Source organism: Barbus barbus (assembly GCF_936440315.1).
Source record: "Barbus barbus genome assembly, chromosome: 49".
Lineage (NCBI taxonomy): Eukaryota > Metazoa > Chordata > Actinopteri > Cypriniformes > Cyprinidae > Barbus > Barbus barbus.
In genome coordinates this window covers 11,051,944-11,068,191 of record NC_136727.1, presented here as the reverse complement: position 1 = coordinate 11,068,191, position 16,248 = coordinate 11,051,944, and the positions used below count along the sequence as shown (strand labels likewise).

Below are 16,248 nucleotides of genomic sequence, written 5' to 3'. Positions count from 1 at the left end.
TGGTCGGATCCATATTTTCCAGCCAGAACCTACAGCAGAAACTCTCCCTGATTGATTATAGACACTTTTTTGATGGAAAAACTCCTCAATCTGGTTCTTGCAGCCACATCTCAAGTTCTTTAGCCATACAAAGTCGTCTGTTATCTGTTATTTCTTCTTCTCGACTTAAAGGTGAAGATAAGCTTGGTAATCTTGCTTTACATTGCAGATGACGTGAACTAAAGATTTATTTTCCCCCCGTTTGCGTCAGGCTTGATTTCCCCAAGTGCGGCCCTCTGTGGGCAGCCATAGAAACAGGTGACGCTCTTCTCATCTCTCCTAAGCTGTGGAGAATGAAGAATAGAGCCAAGGGATCTCATCTCCACATTCTGCTTGCTAAAGCAAAACTTTTGATTGTTGAACTTAAACATGTTTTGAGGTCTTTTCCTTGAGGCCTTTTTTGGTTCCATTTTAAACCATTAACTTTTTCCATTCCACAAGGTTCTTTAGATTTTTTAAATTTTCTTCAAACTAAGACAAAAATGGTTCTTTTAAGAACGGTTTGCTGAAAATTTGTTTAGGGAACCAAAAAAGGTTCTTCTATGGTGAAAATATATATATATTACGGTTGTTGATGTTTGTAAATGCTACGAATAAAGACGTCGCTGTCAGCTGCTTCAGAGTTCCTGCTGCCGGTGCAAATGCAACCAGGAAAACAGCCCAAGGGAGAAATTGGTTCTCTAGGAACGACCCTGCTGGCTTGTACCTAGAACTGGGTTCTTAGAATGTGGTGCAAAAGCCCCTAATGTGCTATTTTCAATCCACAGGACTACATATGGGATGCTTCACATTACCTGGTGAAGCAGGTGTTCAGCAGCTTGAAGGAAATGTTCACAGGGACGAGAGAAATTCAGGTATATACTATCACATTCCCTTATACACTTTCGGGACTATTATATTTTTACCTTGTGTAGTCACATTTACCATTGTTCAGCGAATTTTCGCAGGTGGAATTCAGCTGATTTGGAATTTCGTGTGAAGGTGAAAGATTTCCCCTTGCAGATTTTGCAATATGTGTATTTGTTTTGTTGACCAACAAAAAGCTGCTTGGTTTGAAAGCGACTTTTGTGTAAACTGTGCTTCATACAATAGACAGTGGACCTTTCTTTTATTTCACAGAAATTGTCTTTTCTGTTTTGTTTTGTTGTTATTATAATATGGCTGTTGGTTTTAGTTTTGTAACGAATGGTCAACTTAGAGATAAAAATTAGCAGAATCCAATGGCAGTATTTTATTAAAGTAATCTTAAAAAAATACAAGAAACTTAAAAACCAGGAAGCAAAAAAACAGGGATAGTATGACTACTAAAAAAGGTATGCCCGGAAACAGGAACAAAATTAAACTACAAACTAAATGCCCACAAGAGCACAAATACAGTAGAAGTTAAATTTTAGCTTTGTTTTTATCATTACTAAAGTTTGTGTATTGAATTATAAAATTTAAATAGAGGCCATGTATTTTTCATGGCTGTCTAGTGTTATCAAATGTCAAATGTGGCAGTAAAACTTTCATAATTAGATTTCTATTATAAATGAATGCTGTTCTTTTAAACTTGCTGTTCGTCAAAGTATCTTGAAATCGCATATCGAATATGCACAAAATTATTAAGCAGCACAACTGTTTCTTGAGCAGCGAATCGGCATATTAGAATGATTTCTGAAGGATCATGTGACACTGAAGACTGGAGTAATGATGCTGAAAATACAGCTTTGCATCAGAGGAATAAAATACATTTGAAAATATATTACAATAAAAACGTATGTTAAATTGTAATAATATTTCACAATATTTCTAATTCTTACCATATTTTAATCAAATAAATCCAGCTTTGGTGAGCATATAAGAGACTTCTTTCAAAAGAATCCTAATGACCCACAGTGGTATTTATCAATGGTTTTTAAACAAAACCCAACCCTTGTTGCTTTTTTTGTTAATGAAAAGATTATTTTTGTGAATAGCCAGATATAGTTCTCCCATGATGCAACTGGCTGCACCTCATGAATTACAGCTGCAGGAAACAGAAAAGGAATGAACGTCCCTGGTGCAGTAGATCAAGGACCAGCCGCTCACTGTCTCCTGTTGCACCCCCTGGGGAGACGAGCAGACAGGCAGAGCGAATGTGAAATATCCCCCACTTTGCCTACAGACACAAGCAGCTTCCTAAATAGGTCAGAGCGGTGGCAGTTGAGCCCAGGTAGTTGATCATTCCCGTTACCGGCAGAAGGTGATACAGGAACGGAAAATTGGGGGGCGATGTGGGCCCCGGCTGTTGGTGAACGCTCTGATGAATGGAGCCACTTCAGGCCCGGCCCGCTTCCAGATGATCTCACACAAAGCGTTTCAAGGAGAGCACTGGGGACGTTGCGAATGTGGCAGCCAGCACCGTTGCTGCAGATCAACAGGTTTTTTAAACGCTTCATCTCAGCAACAACTTCCCACCTGTGCGTCTGGATTTTTCCAGCTAGCATAGCCGGAGGCTGCTTTATCGCAAATACTTTATTGCGTTTTTTTTTTTCAGGAGAAGACAAAGCATTATGGGTAGGGGTTTTGGTTTCAGGTTGTCTACTTGGTTTGGTTCTAAATTCTTAATGTATACAGACTGAGTTGGATCAATTGGTTGACGCTTCTGACTTTTTTTGTTCTCTCAGGAATGGCTGACGGAGAGCGCTAGGCTAATAGCTAAGTCTGGAAGAACAGTGGAATGGGTCACGCCACTGGGACTTCCTATCATTCAGCCCTACCACCGAATAAAGAACCAAACGGTAAGGGTTTTAAAATTGACTTGCTAACTTAACTATTTTGGCCCACAGTTGGACCTCTGACCCCTTATGAGCCTCCGTGATTAAATGACGTAATTAGGGCCTGTTTTGTTTTGTTTTTTCCCAAAATTCCATGTTTTCTATTTGAATTTTTCGAGATTCCGTTTTAATAGTTTAATTAAATTTGAATAATTAAATAGTATGTCTAATCATTTTAATTTAAAAAAATTCAAATCTAATAATTTATTTCAATTTTAACAATAATAGTGCCCAAACGTATTTTATTCTTTCAGAAATTCTGTGTTCTATGTTTTAATTTTTCTGAATTGTGGGTTTTAAGATTTAATATAAATGTATTATCAAATTAATGGATAAAAAAAGGGGGGAAGTCGTGGCCTAATGGTTAGAGAATTGGACTTGTAATCGAAAGGTTGCGGGTTCGAGTCTCCGGCCGGCAGGGATTGTAGGTGGGGGGAGTGAATGTCCCCCCTCTCCAATCTCAATACCACGACTGAGGTGCCCTTGAGCAAGGCACCGAACCCCCAACTGCTCCCCGGGCGCCGCAGCATAAATGGCTGCCCACTGCTCCGGGTGTGTGTGTGTGTGTGTGTGTGTGTGTGTGTGTGTGTGTGTGTGTGTGCATTTGTTCACTACTCACTGCTGTGTGTGTGCACTTGGATGGGTTAAACGCAGAGCACCAATTTCGAGTATGGGTCACCATACTTGACAATACGTCACGACTTAAAACAAAAAATCAAAATAGTATTTCCTTTTAATTTTTGCCAAACAAAGTGCTGCAAATCTACTGTACAATAGCAGTTTGTATTCCTGTCATAAGTTCTTCACATTCTTCAACCAAACTTTATTTTGCCAGGTTGTAATGAAGATCTTTGAGTTTCTTAACAATAGTTATCAAATGAAATTGTGAAAAAAAGTGAAAGTGACTCACTGTTTGCCATTTTGTTGCAAATTTTCACCAACAAAATACAAATCCACTCAATTGCAAATTATGCTTAGGGATGAAAGATTTCACAACTAGCTTAAGCTGACCATGCAAATTTGCCATGTGTGAGCTGTGCTTTATACATATCTACACTATTGATAGTAGAAAATTAACATTTTTGCCTGCAAAATATTGCTAATGTGACCACACCTTGAGGCCGTTCACTCATTTTGGTATTAGCAAGTTGCCAATTTGTACTTGAACAGGTACTAGATTGATTCGACATTTTCCCTTTTGTGAGAGACACAATAAGTCTTTCATTTCGTCATCCTTGAGGTCTTTCATTGTAGTTCCTCAGCAGAATTCAGCAGGGAGTCCGACCTCTCTCTCCGCCCAGCAGGCACGCTCTTTCTCACTCTCCATCACGGCCTAGATCTCCGTAGCATTGCTTGTCAAAAAGGTCTTGTGCAGCTGGGAGTGAAACAATGAAGTAACGCGGCAGAGGTTTTGCATGCAGACGGCTTGAGCTGCTGTCAGATAGCATCAGCAACAGAGCTGAGGTGGCACAGCGGTGGCCTGTAGTGCGTGCCGAGATCCAGCAGAGAGCATCTGGCAACCCGTCTGTGTCGCGGCTGCTGAGCATTTGCTGCTGTTGCTGGGTGTGGCTTAATGCCTAATACTACGTTTAGTTCTTAAACAGCATTTTTTTTTTTTTTTTTTTTTTTTGACACCTGAAGTTTAAGCTAAGTTGCATTTTGTTGAAATATTTTAAAATGTAATTTATCATACTAAAGGGTCAGGTACAAGCAGTTTTGCATAAATAAAAATTATAATAATCATAAAAGAGTGTTTCTTCAATTTTGGGCACTTTTTTGTAAATTAATTTTGTAACTTTATTCGTTAAAAATGCACAGGACCAAAAGCGCTCGTAGTTGACGTAACGCTCATGTTCATATCATACCTAATGTGCTGACATTTTTTTCCGCAGTGTTTAAATGAATATGCAAACACTGGTTAGTATTTCCCTGCCTTTGGAAGTCATGACTTTACAACGGGGCACAGCTGATGTCATTTGGACCTGAATGACAAGGTTGTGCCTGTTTTCTACTTCATTCCTGTACAGTTTTGGAGAACTGAACCCATTGATTCCTCCTTCACTCCCGGGAATATGTGTAATGTCACGTGCCTGGCCTTTTCGCTTTCATTCCTCTGGTCCACGTATCTAGGCCGTGGAAATAATGTGTAATAGCACCCTAATGGCCTGTGTTGTCCTCAGTGGGGTTCTGCTGTTGTAAAGGTGCCATTTGTTGGCTCTTGCTTTTCTAAATGCTTTAAGATGTAAGTCCAGCACCTAAAGCAAATATCATAGCTTTTTTTCGTCTTTTTTTTTGTATTATTATTGTTGTTAATATTAATTTTGTTAGAATTACACAGTGCAATTTTAAATAATTGTTCTATTGAATATTTGGTAGCATTTTAGTAATTCTCATTCTATTAACTAGTTGCTTATTAGCATACCTATTAACATATTGGCTGTTTATTAGCACTTATAAAGCACATATTGTACATGACCATATTCTACATCCCTAATCCTATCAAACACCTAAATATTACAACTACCTTACTAACTATTAAAGGGTTAGTTCACCCAAAAATGAAAATTCTGTCAATAATTACTCACTTTCATGTCGTTCCAAACCCGTAAGACCTTCGTTCGTCTTCGGGTCACAAATCAAGAATTTTTTGATGAAATCTGAGAGCCCTCTGACCCTCCATAGACAGCAATGCAACTGCAATGTTCCCAGGTCCTGAAAGGTAGTAAGGACATCGTTAAAATAGTCTATGTGACATCAGTGGTTCAACCGTAATTTTAAGAAGCTACGAGAATACTTTTTGTGCGCAAAGAAAACAAGAACAATTTATTCAACAATTCATCTCCCGAGTTACTGTCTTCCGCCATTTTGGAGAGGAAACTACGTTGATTACGTTCTGGGGTACTCTAAAGCAGCAAATTAAGAGTTTATTGAGGCAAAAGAATTGGACCTTAAAATAAAGTATGACCGAATATTTTATTTTATTTATTTTTTTTAATAAAACAATTATTTTAAAAATATGATTTGTTGAAGCCTACAGTGTATGTCAGTGTAAATTGGAATAATAATAATGTTAATAATATTTTAAATAATAATGGGGTTTTTTTTAACTGTTAAAACTGTTTCCATTAGAATTTTCAGTAAACATTTTCCTGAAATTTGACTGAATCTCTACTGCAGACTGTACGGTCTGATCCTAAATATCATGACCCACTTCCACGAATGTAGGTCATCACATTTTATTGGACTTTTATGGAATTTCTAATGAAGGTCGTCATTAGCGCCTCATAAATTCTTCACCATTTAAGCCCTTTTCTTTTACTGAGCAGGAGGTGTGAAGGCCATTTACGGTATTCAGCAGTTAAAATCCGACTCATGTGAATGCTGACTGTTTGATGACAATATAATTAATGTATTCAGTGCTTATGTGTTCAGCTTAATTACGATAATATTCAAATTATGATTCACTTGCTAAATTTATCATGAAAGCATCGGCCCTTTCTTCAAAGACCTGCATATCTTTCTTCCATATTTTACTTTAATGAAGGCATGGCTGTATCATGCCAGCATTTGAAGGTGGTCCATGTTGTGATGTATTACGTAGGCCACTAGGTCCATTACTACACACATTCTTCATGAATGGCGCACCCTTTAACTCTTAAAAGACGGTTGATAGGTCAAGGTCAAAGGTTGACATGTACAACACCATTTAGAGCATTAAAGTGAGTCTATATTTATTTCACCTAGCTGTGGAGACACGTTAGGTGGTCACACCAGGGGTTTGCAATTCCCCTGTAAATGTCACACTGACCAGATTAATGTAGCACCATCAAGACCATTAATCACCTCCGAGCCCCAGCTCTACCTCCACCTGTTCGCCATACCATCCCCTACTTAGATGAACCTCCATGATGGATCTTAATGACCCTTAATAGTGTTGTGTAAAGGATGAGTTATCTCTTTTATTATAGTTTTCGTTTCATTAGCATATTGGGTTATTTGTGTCTGAGGGGAACCCGTAGTAGTCTGCCAGGCTTGGCAGATCGTCAGCTTCATGGTTTCAAGGTATCTGGGTCTTCCGCACACAGTTCAGTTTGCTAATGAGGATTTTTTTCTGTGATTGAGGCTCAACTGTTTGACAAGGTCTGAGAACCTGATACGTGAGGAGCATTAAGCTCCACGCAGACCTATTGCAGGCTTGATCTTCTTCATTAACATGAAATCAAACATCGTGGCTATTTATTCCTTCTGAACAGGAGCCCCAAAGTCACCATCAAATAAAAACCAATCCTTTTTTACTTAATATTCATCACTGGTCTATCTTTTACTCACCCTTGAGTTATGTATGGCTTATGTTCTTCCGTGGAACACAAAATGAAATAACTGAATAATGGTTTGGATGTGAATAATGGTTTAAGTCAATGCGAGTATAGCTTGATTAATCATAACTTGTTCCAAACCTGTATAAGTTTATTTCTTATGTTGAACACAAAAGAAGATATGTTGAAGAATTTTGAATAACCAAACTGTTGTTGGTCCCTATTGACTTCCATAATAGTAAGAGAAATACTAAGGAAGTCAGTGGGGGATATCAACTGTTTGAATACCTGCATTCTTCAAAATATCTTTATGTTCAACCTAAGAAAGAAACTCATACAGGTTTCGAACAACATGAAGGTTAGGTAAATGATGACTAAATTTTCATTTTTGGGTGGGCTATCCTTTTAACCGTGAAATCCTTGTAAAATCAGTAGGTGCACTCTAGTACAGTAGGTGGCAGAATAGCTTCTTCTGGTGGTCTGTGGTCCAATATAAAAAATGCATTGTAATGTAATTTTTATCTTCATTTAAATTCTTTAAACATCTTTGTTTTGGAGAAGAAAGAATTTTGTACATGCTTGTAATGACACGAGGGTGAGCAAATGTGTAAATGACAAATTCAAATTTTTGGGTGAACGATTACATTACAACCAACAGGTTGTGTTTTGGTTCTTTATCTTTACTGCAGATTATTAGTATGTTACACAAGTATATTACACACACTTTTTAACCAGTTAGTCAATTCCCGAAGGCTTTAATTAAAGATAGTTTTCTTTCCACTGAATATCCTGCCACAACCCAGTAAAATAGGCTGTGAAAGCTGTTTTAAGTTGACTTTAAAATTCACCATTAAAAAGAGTTGGTAACACTTTACAATAAGGTGTCATTTGTTAACATTAGTTAATGTATTAACTAACATGAACAAACAATGAACAATGCGTTTATTCCGCTATTTATTAATGTTAGTTAATGAAAATACATTTGTTCATTGTTTATTCATGTTAGTTCACAGTGCATTAACTAATGTTAACAAACACAACTTGTGATTTTAATAATGCATTTAATAAATGGTGAAATTTACGGAAGTTCTAAGCGGCCATGCATTATTATAATTTTTCAGTCTTGTTTTCTCGTGATCTCGACATAAGGAAAGTTGTTTTGTCTTTATCACGACTTCATTTTCTCGTGATCTCGACATAACGAAAGTTGTTGATCTCAACGTAAAAACCGTTTTCTCATGACGTAATTGTAGCTATCGTGAGAAAATCAGGGTCGCTATATTGTCTTCGACGATAAAGTTGCAGACCCGACAGCCTCCTTCTCATGTGTCGAACACTTATGTGTAAGTCGTCAATAACTGACAGACACAGAGCTATTTCAGTTTGAGTGAATGCCTGATCAAAGTAAAAGCGAATGCGATCATCCATGATGCTGCTTCTATAGCATTTTCTCATGCCGAATACACAGAGAATAACTTTCGTTATGTCGAGATCACGAGAAAACAAGACAGAAAAATTATAATAATGCATGGCCGCTTAGAACTTCCGTAGAAATTAACATGAACTAAGACTGAAAAATACTTCTACAGCATTTATTAATCTTAGTTAATGTTTACTAATGTTGTTAACTAATGTTAACTAATGAACCTTATTGTAAAGTTTTGCCAAAGAGTTGTTTCCAAGAGTTGCTTGGTTTTCCAAAAAAAAAAAAAGGTGTTTGGAACTATTGGAACTATTTGACATTGTTATATAAAACTTCTCCCACGTAACCTATCTGGGTGTTTTTCTTCTGTTGTGTGACTCTTAACTCAGAACAAAATACAAATCAGTACTCAACCCCCTACTTCAAATGTAATCAAGGAAACGTTTTCTCATGCTGCATCAATGAGACACTTCATCTGAGGTCACCTCTCTGTGATTCAATCTCTTGCAACCCACCCTTGATCTTTCTTTACATGGGAAATGGCGAATTAATTAGATGCCAGGGAAATGGGAGTGTAATGCCGTCGTAACAAAGTAAACAAATAAGCCAGGGTGAAATCGGCAGTATTTATTCAGTCACTGTGCAGCACTGTGTCTGTTGATAGGGGAAAGGAAATTACACTTGGGAGGGAACCAGACTTGGGACATGCAGTAGTAAAGCTTGCTAATGTGATTGTTTTGTGTTAATCGGTTTAGGGGTCACTTTTGGAGGCTGAAATGTTTCTTTCACAGGCTATACGTCAAGTTGAGGAAAAACAGTCAACCAGCAGGGATGAAAGCCGTGGGGAATCATTTGTCGCCTTTGCTTTAATGGCCAAACACTTGCGGTGTCCTTGGAAAAAGGGGAAATGTGATTTCCCCTGGGGCTCTTGTGGTGTTCCTTGTCTACAGTCTGATCCCAAAAGGATGTCAAGCCCCACTGCAACTCTTATGACCCAAACGCTACTTTTTTTACTTCTACATTCTGCTAATTGGCTAAAGCAGAAGTTTCACCTGGTCTGAAAGTCATATCAAAAACGAGGTGCTTTAACATGTGCACCACAAGATTTTTTTTTTTTATATCAGAAAGATCAGGGCTGTGCATGGCGGCAGGGCATGACTCATCCATTTTAATTGATCCTTCAGCAAAATAGGTGTTTTTGTAGAAGCGTTGATGAATACAGTGGATATTTCAAGAGTATTCCCAGAGGACTTAAGTCAAGCAAGAGGTCACCGGTGGTATAAAGCTTCTCTCTTGGGGATGCTGAAAGATTAGAGAGTCTTACTGTGAGGCTCAGATGGATGCGTTTAATAAAAGAGGTGGCAGGTTTGTGGATAGCTGAAATCCTTGAACCCTAGATATACTGCCCTTTTGGCATACAATATTGGATGCTCATGCAGGAAACAGGTCAAATCCCAACCGTAACTTGTCTCGATCCCATTCCTCTGCTTTCTTCATCATAATCTGTCATACTCTCTACTTTCAGTCCCAATAAAATGGCGTAAAAGTCTTCATTTTGGATTTTAGTTTGATGTAAGGTCTTTTGTTAAATTCTGCAAAAAAAGACACTAGAGAACAAGTGAAAGAGATACAGCTGCTCTTTTGCAACGTGCTTTCTTTCAAGAGCAGGAAAAGCACAGGCAGCTGTCCAAGCCAGGAGTCATTGTACTTTAGATAGGAATCCCTTTTCCACTGGGCATCGTGCCAACTTGACAACATGGCTTGCTTTTGTCTTGTCTTCCCTAATCACGAGTTTTAGTTGCACCACCAGAACCAGGAGTATATTGCAAGTCCTTTTTTCCCCAAGAGCTTTCGAAGATGTACATTGACCCTTCACATGTCAGAAGGCCTGGCTGATCCCCATCACGCCCCTCAATGTCTCCTCGATTTTGTTGTTCCTGTTAATGAGCCTTAATGGACTCATAAATCATTGCAACTGAAAGGCCACTTGTCTCGTTTTTTCCGTACACCATGAGAGTCAAACATCCTGGAAGGTCACTGTCCTGCAGAGTTTAGCTCCAGGCCTAATTAAACACACCTGAACCAGTTAATCAATGTCTTCAGGATTACTACAAACTTCCAGGCAGGTGTTTTGGAGCTGGTTGGAGCTACACTCTGCAGGACAGTGGCCATTAAGGAGTGGACTTTGACACGTGACGTACCCCATTCCACCAAATCAGAAATCCAAGATGGACACATTTCACTTCATTTTTTCCCCACTTTTGCCCCCTTCATGTCCCAGTGAACCTGCACACCAATTACCAGCAAAACCTTTTACCTCACTGTCCCCGTCAGCACTTTCTATACATTTTCCTTTTGTTTATGTCCATCCGTCACTTTCTGAAACTTCATTCCCTGTCATCCTGCACTTCTCCGTTGAATTGAGCCGCATCGGGATGGGTTCCTGGGGCACTGTAGAGACTAATCAGAGAAGTAATGTGATGGAAGCACCCCTGATGCTGACAGTTCCTATACCGAGAGCAGTCACTCACTCATGGGTTATAGCCCGACCTCAGCGTCTGCGTGATGGACGCCAACCTTTACTAAGGTTAAGCTCCTGTTCTTTAATGGCATTGTCAATATTAGTGGTTTGTGGGGGTTTCTGAGAACATTTGGTCAGTCTTAGATTAAGAGACTCGCTCAAATTTCTATCAGTTTTTGAAGAGGATCAATAGGAAACTTGAAGGTCAGTCTGGAGCAGAAAGATGAGGAGATTGATTGAAATATTCGTATGCATTGGTTTATATTAGAGGTCAATGTGGTAAGTTGGATAAAGGTCAACGAATATCATATTTAAACTTGGAACATTTAACAGCTACACATTTAAAGCCAATTTTTACATGATGGTGTCCTCTGTAAACAATGCAATACTTGAGTTTCAAAGCAGTGACGAGCTGTGAAGCTGTTTGATTTTCATTTCATAGTTTCTTTCGTCACCCATTTAGACTCTTGTCTTCTCTTGTTTTTCGCAGCTCAAGAGCAGCATGCAGAACCTGAGCATCCATATAAGTCATGATGCCAATGAGTAAGTACCTCTCTCTTACTATGACCCCTGTATTGACGTTGACCTCTGACCTTTCCCCACATTTCCATGGCTTCTTGTTCGTTGTATAATATTTACGATTCATTTCAGATAACAAAAATATTTTTATTTTGTTTTAATTTTTGTTTTAGCACTTAACAATCACTGTTTCCTAGTGGTCAAAAGCATTTCTTTTGCGTTGTGGCTTAATGTAGCGGTGTTGTGACTTAATTTAGTTGTTTGGCAGCTGAACTGTATAGTGTTGTGACTTAACAACATTGTGCTTTGAACTTTTGTTTGCTTTATAAATTGCATTGTGATAGGTGCTATATCCCAACATCATAATGCTGCAGAAAACAAATATCTTTGAAAGTCTTTGCTATACTATTTTTGTTCTTGTTTAGTTCATTATGTACAGTATCAGGGCTCGCAAAATTTCTAAATCCCTGGTAGCCCTTCGGGCAGGTACTCTTCAGATTTTGGTAGCCCGAAAATTAATTTAACTAGCCCAAATAAAATAAAGACCATAAATGTCAATCAAAAACATTTTCAATGCACAAATATCAGCAAATATCAAGGAAAGAGTTTTATTTGACTATTTACAAGGTATCTGCAGAATTCTTAAAAATCTATTTAAGGCAATTTGAAAAATTATTTCTTATACCATTTAAGATTTAAATCTGTTTAAGGCCTTAAAAACTCTTCAGTTTAGTTGTATCAAATTTAAGGACTCGTGGGAGCAATGTTCCCTCTAATTTTTTTTCTTGCTGAGCAAATCTTTTCTCTATTGGGTGGACATTTCGGGCACCTGAGCAAAAGCATTCTTTATACCAGACATGTACAGCATGCACACAAAAAAGTGTGTAACTTTTAACTTTAATGTGCTATTTATATTTGATTTGACCCTTGATGAAACTAAATTACCTGAGAAAACATTTTTATTGTACAATACACTGCAGTTCAAAAATTTGGATCAATAATGTTTTTTAAAGAAGTTTCTTGTGCTCATCAAGGCTGTATCTATTTGATAAAAAATACTGAATATTATTTCACAAAATAATATTGTGAAATTATTGCAATTTAAAATAAACTTTCTATTTTAATATACTTTAAAATGTAATTAATTCCTGTGAAGCAAAGTAGTATTTTCAGAGTCACATGATCCTTTAGAAATCATTCTAATATGCTTTTTTTTAATCAATGTTGGAAACGGTTGTACTGCTTTTTTATTTTATTTTTTTTATTTTATAATATACTGTATTTTTTGGGACCTGTGATATTTTTAAAAAATAAAAGTTAAAAAGAAGTGTTTAGTCAAAATAGAGATTTTGTGTTACAATATAAACTATTCAAAAGTTTGGGGTCAGAAATGTGTTTCTTTCTTTTTAGATAGATACTTTATACTTTAAAAGATACTTGAAAAAAGTTTAAAGAAAGTTAAATGAACTTCATTCAGCAAGGATGTGTTAAATGGATAAAATTGATAGTAAAGACTTCTATTGTTAGAAAATATTTTTTTAATAAATGCTGTTCTTTTAAATTTTTTATTAATCAAATAAAAAAGTAATACAGGTTCCAAAATAATATTAAGCAGCAGAACAGTTTCAACACTGATAAAAAAATCATCATATTAGAATGATTTCTGAAGGATCATGGGACACTGAAGACTGGAGTAATGATGCTGAAAATTCAGCTTTGATCACAGGAATAAATACTATTTTAAAGTATAGGTATTAAAATAGGAAACCAGTATTAGAAATTGCAATAATATTTTGCAATAATAAACAGTTTTTTTCTGTATTTTTAAAATGAATACAGCCTTGATGAGCAAGAGACTCAAAGTCAAAGACTCAAAAACAAGGTCAATTATTTATCAGGTTTATAATATAGGCCTAACATAATATATTATCAAAACAAACTATTTAAACTGATAGAATAGAATAGAATAGAATAGAATAGAATAGAATAGAATAGAATAGAATAAACTTAAGCTGAGATCTGTAATTTAAATATAAAAACCGTGAACATATGAATTCTTCTATAGCTGTCTAAACATCGTTATGAAGTACAGTTTGTACAATACTCTTGTGTGTGACTGTACATGTTTCAGAGTTTTGTTACCGTTCTTTGCCCATCCTCCGCTATCTCCAGCACTTAATCAAGCCACTCTTCTTTAATACATGAGGACGTTTTATTTCACGTCACTGCGTTTGCGTTGTCTTTCGTGTTGAGCGCACCGCAACATTGAAGTATTCAGTTTATACAGCGACTCATTTGGTGTATATCGTTCTCTTTCTATGAAACCGTTTCTAACTCTGTCGTGACATCAGCTCTATAGCGGTTTGCCCGAGCATTGCTATTCTTCCCCTTTTACTGCGGCATTCAATCAAATGGCTTCCTAACTCATTTTTGTGTGCGTGAGGCACATTATTTCTTCTGCGCGGCCGCGGTGGAAGAAGAGCACGGTCGCGCGTGCTCAGCTTAGAGGGAACACTGCGTGGGAGCCCTGTATTTAAGGTAGCCCGTCGGGCAGGGCAGTGATACATTTTGGTAGCCCGACTGGAAAACACAATAGCCCCGGAACGTCGGGCTAGCGATTTTGCGAGCCCTGAGTATCATTGCACCGTACTCCACAGTGCATATTAAACAATTAAATTGGAGTGCTTAAACAGCAAATTTGCAAGTAACAGGAACACCTAAAGGCAGCGCCTGTGTCTCGCAAGTGTTTGACACTATTCTGGTCCTGTCAGTGGATGGCCAGAATTAATTATCATATACTGAAACCTCTGGAGGATATGAAAGAAGCAGAAAGTCCCTCCGATGAGAAGAGTGGCATTTCGTGTTGAAATGTCACTGCTGCACACCCTGTATGTCATTTACTGAATGGAGGGCTACCCGGAATGAACAATGAATCAACACCATTGCTGGTTTTATCATTTGATGGGTACTTGCTTCGGAGACCAAGAATGTTTTGGCTTGTCTGGGTTAGAAATGTGTTCTAAATGATTGTCTGTTCACCCTCATGACGCTTCAAACCTGAAAGACTTTATTTTTTCTTTTTCTTTTTTCCTTTTTTTATTTTGTCACCAAGATTTAGTCCAGTGTGATAACATTAACCAGCCTTTAAAAAAAAAAAAAAAAATCCTTTCTGGTGAAAACGACTGGAATACTACATGAGGGCTAAATCTTAATTTCTTAATTTGTGTTGAACAGAAAAACAAAGGTCATAATGGTTTTAAACAACATGAGAGGGAATATATGATGAATTGTAATTTTTGCAAGAAATATCCCTTAAAGCCTCACTGGTAACTGTGGCGGCAGTATCTTTGCTTATTCGACTCTATCTCTAAGAATTGCATGCATAAACAAACACACCATCATCCACCACTTTACCATATGTTCCCAAGTCAATCATCTTTTATTAAACAAACACTTCTGTGCTTCCCACCGAAACCCCAAATGTTCAATCCGTACGCAAGCATCTGCTGTTTTAATACCATCACCTCATTTCACAGTTTCAATCCTCGCACAGCTTTACCCAAGCTTGGCTAATACCACTTGGAGGAGACTCAGATGGGAGTTATCTTGCTGACCTTCTTCCAAAAGCCACAAGGACATGATTAAAAACCACTTATGACGGGCCTCACTTGTATTTCTCTATCTCTGCCTGTCATAGACAACCATACAAGTATGGACTATCACAGGAATCGCATTAGCAGAAGCCAGGGTGCTGAAAAGGGATCTCCTGTTTCTCTAAGATGGCCAAGAGTGCTCGCGGCTAGACTGACAGCCGCCACTGTGATTATATGTCGCTCTCAGGCTTTGAGAAATGGCCTTGGTTGTCCATGCAGATCAAGCTGAAGGGCCGTTCTTCAGATAGGTACTTCTGATGCCAATGTACCAGATGTCAGTTACTCTTCTAGGTGCTGAAAGAAATCTCAACCTTATACAAAAGAAGTGCTTTAATTTCCCAGAGGACATTTTCCAGGTGGGATGCAGCTGAAGAAGCTTGTTCGAGACCAGCTAAAAGAGAAGACCTGACCGGAGTTTCACACAGACCACGAACTGATTCAAAGATCCTTCATATGCTCTAATAAGAGGCTGAATAGACCCTCATTAATGAGGAGACTTGAATAAATGATGAAATTACGAGGGTGGCAGCAGCTCTCTTGTGGCCAGTGACCTAAAGCCCTCACTGAATTCCCAGAAATTATCTCCAGCACAATGCCGCTCTGTGAAGCCTAAAGATTGTAGATAGATAGTTCTTGATAGCTTCAGTACTTAGTATGTATACTATATACATTACTATTCAAAAGTTTAGTTAGTTTTTCGAATAAGAATGTATGATGTTATGTGGTGTACTTTAAAGGGATAGTTCATCAAAAAATGAAAATTTTATCATTAATTACTCACCCTCATGTCGTTCCAAACCCATAAGACCTTCGTTCATCTTCAGAACACAAATAAATATATTTTTGATGAAATCTGAGAGCTTTCTGACCCTTTTAGAAAACCAGACAGCATGAAGCAGAAAAACGCCTTCCCTCCTAATTTCATCCACTCTCTGGACTCCACTCACATGATGCTGACATCACTGCATTGTTACAGGTG

The 16,248-nt window shown here is 37.8% G+C and overlaps 1 protein-coding gene across 1 annotated transcript in view; it reads left to right on the top strand.

Moving 5' to 3' along the window:
- LOC306867498 (DNA-directed RNA polymerase, mitochondrial-like) overlaps positions 1 to 16,248 on the top strand; it is a 47,042-nt gene that overhangs the window by 24,128 nt on the left and 6,666 nt on the right. Inside the window, exons 13-16 of the mRNA XM_079413172.1 lie at positions 807 to 893; positions 2,688 to 2,801; positions 11,588 to 11,640; positions 16,147 to 16,245. Coding sequence (XP_079269298.1) covers positions 807 to 893; positions 2,688 to 2,801; positions 11,588 to 11,640; positions 16,147 to 16,245 — 353 coding nt within the window. The remainder of the gene's footprint in view (positions 1 to 806; positions 894 to 2,687; positions 2,802 to 11,587; positions 11,641 to 16,146; positions 16,246 to 16,248) is intronic.